General features: G+C 40.1%; 1 protein-coding gene across 1 annotated transcript in view; it reads right to left on the reverse strand.

Annotated features, from left to right (window-relative positions):
* TAFA2 (TAFA chemokine like family member 2) overlaps window positions 1-3,557 on the reverse strand; it is a 52,431-nt gene extending 48,874 nt beyond the window's left edge. Inside the window, exon 1 of the mRNA XM_062566977.1 lies at window positions 3,449-3,557. Coding sequence (XP_062422961.1) covers window positions 3,449-3,554 — 106 coding nt within the window. The 5' untranslated portion in view covers window positions 3,555-3,557. The remainder of the gene's footprint in view (window positions 1-3,448) is intronic.
* Window positions 3,558-7,632: the final 4,075 nt, after the last annotated feature.

The raw sequence follows: 7,632 nt of genomic DNA on the forward strand, positions 1-7,632 counted from the left end.
ATGCCTGCCTGCCATCTCTGTCAGTGAACACTATATATTTGCACAAGTTTATTTGTTTTCCAAGGGCTAGTGAGGAGGAGAAGGATCAAGATCGGCCTGATAATAAAATGCCCTTATGGATTTCTTGGAGTAAAAGTCTTTCAGTTAGAGCCACCCTCGAGGTAGATCAGTTTTTAGATGCATAACCTTGACAACATCCTTTTGGAGATTGATATTCCATTCTTTATTTGTCTTGTACACAGCTACCGCGGCACAAATGTATCTAGTACTGCAGACTGATTTGTAGACACGCAGGCTCAGGTAAGGCTCACATCACTGTAGTACCAGAGCCCCCCAAAGAAGTGTAAAGGAAAAAGCAGAATTACTGTTTCTTTTTAGAAGATAGGATAAATGGAATACAAGAGTGTACACACACACATGGACAACACAAGCCAACTCACAATCCTACTGCGAGAAAAAGTGAGCTTGTGAGCTTTGCATTTTGTTTTAAAGTCTGTGAGCTCTCATCTCTTTCGGTGATTAGACTTTTAGTCCGGACTGATGAACCTGTAACAATCAGCCAAGGTAACAAGGGAACGTAAGCATCTCCAAACCGGGCTTCTTAACAGAAAGGATAGATCTACCTACCACTCATCTGACACTAAAGAGTGCTAATCTAAAATGCAACGTTAGTAACGTTATTTAATTGTAACGTTAGTGGTTGCGGCTTCAGCCTGGGTCTCAGAGTCTGGTCCTACATGCCTCGCCTGGACCTTCGTTTTTCTTGCTACTGACCTGGAATTTCTCATCTGTGACATATCCCTGAAATAAGTGCAATAAACCTAGAGATGGTCTTGTCAAAATCAGATGTTTAAATCACTGCTGAAGTCTGTCTGAAGAGCAGCATGCTCATTAAACAATTTTTTCACACATTAATGACCTTTCCTTCTTCTTTTTCTTTTTTTTTTCTTTTACAGTAGCCTTCAGAGAAAAGAAAAGGGTTTAAGAATTGATGCAACTCATGCATAATATGACTTAAGTCAATAGGAAAGTAAAGATCTGTTTAAATGTAGATTATTGATCTATGAAATTGTAGGGGCTCCTTCAAAGTCATTAGAATTTGTCATGTCAGTATGTTGGTAGAGACTTCTGTAAATGAAGATTAATGATGCAAGGGATCATTATCACTGAAGAAACTCTCACTTTTCTCAGTATTTGGAAGTTGTTGCATTTTAAAAGGTGTATTTTAAAAGGTGAAGAGTGTCAAGTTCTTGACTGTACCTTAGTTCCTTTTCTGTTAGTAGAGTAGGGGGAAGATTTTCTTTGGCACAATGAGAAGTTAAACCCTCAGTTTCTTTTGAAATGAATGGTAGCTGAGCTGCCTAACTATGATTTCTGCCTTAAAAAAAATCCCCTCGTATATGAAGAGTGCAGCTGCTCTGCAGACCTACTAAATCCACAAGCCAAAATCCTTCTGCATATTTTTTCTTTCTAAAAGAACCTGAGCATGTACAATACTTGCTTTTCTAAATTAAACACTCAAGTCATGTTTTTTCTTTTTATTGTTCCCTGCAAGACTTCTTCATATATTTTTGCTAAAGATCTGAAAAGTTATAACTTAAAGAAAAAGAAGAACCCTATAGGAATGCAAAGAAGTCCCTAGGGCTAGTAAGCTGTTTTTATAGGGGGGCTTGTGTGCATATTTTTAATCTAAAAACATCAAATTTAATATTTTTCAAGTTATTTCTGCTCTAAGGCTGGGGCTCAAAATGCCAAGTAATGTCCAGATAATAAATAGTATAGCTCTGCTGGGGCTTCCTCTGCATGAATACATCTAAAAAGCTAAAATTGGTGGGGGATCATTTGATTCTCAATTTTGAAGCACTAATTCCCTCAAAAGTCCTTGAGATTATCTTTTTCCCATGAAATACTAGGTGACAGCTTTTATTCATCAGTTTTTAAAAAGAAGGGCAAACAGTTTGGCAAAGTTTAAATTGGATTGAAGCAAACACAGCCTGGCCAGCCTTTGTGGATGCAATGAAAATGATCTGGATATGGGCTTTTTGATTTTTAAAGAAAGATAATCAAATACAAAAGAAGTCTGAATCCAGGCTGCGATACTTTGGCTCTTTTCCAACGAACGTACCAAACCAAAAGCCACAGTACAAACCCATATCCTCGTTCCAGGGGGTAACAGGCTGAGTAAAGGGTGGCAGCACAGATCCCATCTGACATGATGGCCACCTCCAGTGGCCTGCAGCATCACATCAGAACCTGTTTTGTCTGCAGCCAAATCACAACTCACAAGAGATTTTTGTGGAACGAGTCTCTGCATCCTGAAGTCTTTAACCGGTGAGATATCTCTAAGAAAAATATCTCCACACAGCAGAAAAACATCTAGCAGATAGGTATATAAAATAACTGCTCAGAAAATCCTACAGGAGAGGGAACATTATAAAATGTAAATTAACATAGAGAGATGGACTGACTTGTTTTATTAGCATCATTCCCTGATATTTAACTCCTTAGCACTCAGTAATGTTCATACCCCGCACCTAATTTACTGAAGCTGATACAGCTTATTCCATTTGGAATAGGAGAGCGAACAGTCAACAGACACGAGACGAAGATGAGGAATGAATTTTAAAATCAAATTATACTGTACATCACATTTTAAGTTATAGTTGCCTATGAGAAGATATTAATTCAAGAATCTTGGGAGCTTGTCCCTTGCATTAGGGGCCCACAGCCACACACAGCCACACACCAAAAAGAGGAAAGAAAATAGGAAAGGAGAGCTTTTTACAGGCATCTAGACATTGTCAAGCCTTGTATGTACACATTTTAGGGGCTGGAACAGCCAGAAGGAAACAAATTCCACATTGTGAAAGTTACTAGAATTGCTGGTCCAGTATTAGACGAAGCACTGGCATGCACAAGGTGACAGGCAATACTGGAAAGCAAAGGTCTTTTTTTAGTGATCAAACAGACAACTGTATTCAGCACACATTCTCCACAAAGTTGCCTTTCCACATACAGCATTCGTGATACTAAAGACTATTTCCTTCCACGACTCATTCCAGGAATTCATCTGCAGCACATATAGGTACTATTTGAGGTATCTCTTTTTAGGAGAGAGGCGTTTTTAATTATTTGTTTTTTCAACTTTACCATCCTCTTTTACTGTCAACTTTACCGTCATTTCAACTGCACAAGCATTAAAAAATGACCAAAAAGTTGCTAAAATCAGACAATGCTGAAAACTGGACTGAAATACTTAAATTCTCAGGGAAATTAAAAAAAAAAAGGTTCACTGAAAATTCTCCTCCCTTGACACTGATTTGTGGACTAGAACCAGGATTCACAAATAAGCATAAGGAAGAATAGGTCCCATAAACTGGATACTTCTGAATTTGGTGATAGGAGACACATATACAAAAATATAACAAAACAGAGCAGAATTTCTTACCTTTATGATGATTTGCACCAGATGCTAATTTCCCCCACAGTGTTACAATAAATATTATTATTAGCAGTTTTCCTTTTGTTGCTTTCTGTAAATATCTCTTATTCATCCTGAAAATAAAAATATACAAAAATGAGTATTTCTTTATTTTTTTTTCTTAAAGGGAATTCAGTGCTTTTGAAAAGTACCTGGTTGACAACCCCTAAACCTTGATTTCTGCATAGTTCTAAGTGAGGTACGTCACATACAGCATCAGTGTCACCTCTTTCCCTGGTCTGTCTGCGTTCCCCCAAACTCTAAGTCAACGTCTAGAGTAAATAAGAAACCTCCCTGTTTCAGGTTTCTTCCAGGGTGCAAGCAGTGTTCATAACCACAGCAGCCTCCAAAGAAATGCAGCAATAGAAAAGTTGTCAAGGAGGAAGGGTTTGCTGGGCAGTGAAGCTCCACTAGTGCATTTGGGACCAGCCATGGTCAATGTGGTCCTCCTCGGCTCCATGCAGTGAAGTTTTTAGCTTTGGGGATTGCAGGTCTTTTTGGATTCTAGCCATATGTCACAAGGAGATGATTGTTTTGAATAGACTTCTGGCACATATATGAACCCATCCACACGCACAATCCATCTAGGGAGATATGAGAGGTGTGGAAATATGGCCTTAAATAAGGGAGATTCACTAGACCCTTTTCTGTCTATCCAAAGCATGATGAAAAGATTTGATTTACTGCACCAAGGGAAACTGCACACAGCTATCCTCATCTCGCTCAATGATGTTTTCACTGTGTCACCAAACCACCATGAAGGTAACACATGGATTATTTCTCAGCAACCTCCTTCAAAGACAAAATGCCTCTCCACCTGCCAAAAAGACAAGTTCAGGAACACAAACTCTAGTGCTTAAGGATTACAGTTCTGCAGAGGTGGCAAGAAGCGTAATAATGAAACCTTATCTCACTTTTCATTCTCTACAGAAAAGCCCTAGGCAGCTGGCTAAGAGACAGTTCTGCAGGATGGTCACGTTTCTGCTGATAGGTCAATAGGATGGTGATGCCTATTGAACATCACTTACACTACAAAAGCTGCAAACTTAATCACTTGAACAAAATTATTGCTATTTTACAATGCCTGAAGCTAGGCTGCTTTCTCCTTCTGAGTAGAAAAAAAAATGCAATCAAGTTATGTATAACAAGCCAGAAAGAATTAAAAAGAGTATTTCTTTTTCTCTCTTCTGCTCTGCTCATGTACAACATTATCTTGGGCAGCAACATCTGTGAAAGGCAAACCGTGCTATAATGCAGAATTAACCAATAATCTGTTCAAAGTCCCAAATCTCATTCCTTCAGAGCAATTTCCTTCTTTTGAGCAAAATATTTTCTAAGAGGACATCCTGGTGAGGTAGCCCCCTCTTCCCTCACCCAAGACTCATAATCAGACCTTTTGCCCCCAAAAATGTCAACCTCACTTTTCAGAAGATAGATGCGAGCTTGTTAAATACCGGTGATTCCACACCAGGCTGTGTGTAACGAAACACTATGACTCAAATTAACAACCCACTGAGGAGTGTACCAAACTCCTTAACATCTGACTTCAGAGCAAACAGAATCCAGTATACTTTGACAGAAGTGTTTTCCAGAGGTTCATATATCACAGTTATCAGGGAAAAAATAGAGAGGAGTAAGCAAGTGCTATATCTGAGATTGCAGACATGTCCCTGAAAGTCTGACTGATTAATAATCCCCGCAGAGGTCACAGCACTCTGCGAATCATATCGAGTCATGCCTTCTTGCACTACGATTCCACTTCCTTTAGAGTAAACTGTATATTCATCATCAACTCCAGGGTTATGAAGCACTCAAAGCTAAAAGGAAACACATTCTTTGTCACCGCAAATAAGAACAAAAAGAATAAACTGAAGTGCACATTCAGCATATGTTGTTTCACAGCCCTCTCTGTGAACAGGATATGATTTAACTCTTTCACTCCCAGATGCTTTCAACACTTCTGTTATGATGCTGGTGCCAAGTCATTTCTCATTAAAAACAAGTCTTTCTTCCTCACATACCCAACTCTATTCAAAACCCAGGGGGACTTGCACCATTAAGCAAAGTAGACCCTAATGCAGTTCCTTCCCGCACTCTCTGCTGTTGCCAGATTCACTTGACTGGCTGCAAATGCACAGCAGAAATGCAAATATGCAAGGAAATGCAGTAGCAGCAGCAGCAAAGAGAGAAAGCCAGCCTATCTGCCTGCGAACAGCAGCCCCTCTGAGTAGTGGCAGAGTGAGGAGACCTCTGCCCATAGCCCAGTGCACCCGAGAGCAGTAAGCCACCGCTGAATCTAGAAAGAGCTGTACTGTATAGAAAAGGAAGAGTTTCAGCTCTGACATGGCAAATCAGGATCGCTGCTGTTACCAGGTTTTCCAGTCCTGAAAAAACAATATATCTTTTCTGCACCACAAGCCTATTGCACTATTCTGCATTACTTATTCATTGAATTTACCTTTAGAAGAACATAAATCATAACTTTGTCTTTTAGCTGTCCCCTATTAGGCACAATTGGACAGGCTAACAGAAAAGTCAGCAGAAATAGCAGTTCTAGATTGGGGCTCAGAGGCCATCAGCAGAAGTACAAAACCAATCTCTCAGCAGTTAAACCACTTACAACATGCAGCAGCTGGAACAAGAAAAAAACAGGAGATGATGGCAAGTTTCAAACTGATTAGGCAGCATAGCGCTAGACCTGAGGTTGTGCGTGTTGGCCATTCACAACACTCAGTGCAGGCACAGAAGGACAGCTGCATGGACAAAAAGCAGGTATGAAGCTCCTTGAGAAAGGGAGAACGCTTCTGGCAGTGCTGGTACACAGGCAGAAGCCTCACTGGAGCAACCCAGCCATGGAAATAAAAAATGGCAGGTTTGTGGTCAGAGAGACTCAAGGAGGTGGGACAGACTCATCTCAGCAGCAAAGCAGGCAACCGGCTAGATAACAAGAATTGACCACAAATGCCAAAAATCACTGAGGTTTTGAGGCACAGCCAGTCTCTAAGTGTGCGCTTTACTGTCTGGACTTCCAAACTGTGGTGCTGAGTGTTTTCTGTTTCCAAAGTAGTCCAAGATGTAGCGCTAAGAAGGCACTGAAAATAAAAAGCATTTGACCTTAGCTTTGAAAAATAACTATTAGTCTGCTGCAACTCTGATCCACGCCAGGTGAGTGAATCCAAGAAATTCAGTTCATTACCAATGCTCCTCTGTGTCATACTGTTATCACACTAACATAACAGGCTGTGTTAAATAGAACAAATGAGGTCTGAAATGAGGTCTGCTTTTCCTAAAGGTGATGCATAGCTGCACAGACAAACTATGGCTATTAACTTGAATGGTTTCCCCTGTGAGACATCTTCCTTTCCTACTTTTCTTCAGAACCTTTCCCTCACTATGGTCCTTACAGCCTTCAATAATGCTACATAGGACAGAGGTGAAGAAAACTGAGAATAGCGATGTGATAGGAAATGTTCACATTTGAAAATCAGTTTTACACAAAAGCATAAATTTTATGAATAAAAAAAATATTTCCCTCAGTTCTAACCTGCAAATATTGGAAATGAATCATATGATTTCTTAGCATTCTCACTCAAACAAGGAAATGAGAGACTGCCATGTCTGAGTTCATTTTTCAATGTGCTTAGGGGACAGGAAAAGGAAAGGTAGCTTCTTCTGTGGTTTCAGGCACACATTCAAAATGAAACAAAAGACAGCAGCATAATCCAAGAAGGTGGTGGCTGAGTGAGACGACTGCGCTGCTTTTCCAGCTCTTCACTTACACCATCACACAGTGAATAAATTCATCAAATTCAGTGCTTTTGCTCCAGAACTTTCCTTTCTACTATCATGTTCTCCATGAGCCCGTCAGTGTTCTTGGATCACGGGCTACACTATTTTCGAGATTAGAGAGAAAAATAGCTAAAAAAAAAAAAAAAAAAAAAAAAAGATTTTTTTTCTCAGGGAGAAAATACATCTGATGCTGCAGAGAAGCTTCACAGATTGGTGTGTCAGCAGAAATGCTTCTCCCTGTCCCCAGTGGCTCCTGGAAAGCAAACTATGAATATACTAATAGGTGTGTGCAAGCTCTCTCCATCGCTGCTTCATAGCCCTCCTGCGCCCTCCCAGCAGCGGAGGGGCCCAGCTATTCAGCA

The sequence above is a fragment of the Rhea pennata genome, chromosome 1 (genome assembly GCF_028389875.1).
Source record: "Rhea pennata isolate bPtePen1 chromosome 1, bPtePen1.pri, whole genome shotgun sequence".
NCBI lineage: Eukaryota > Metazoa > Chordata > Aves > Rheiformes > Rheidae > Rhea > Rhea pennata.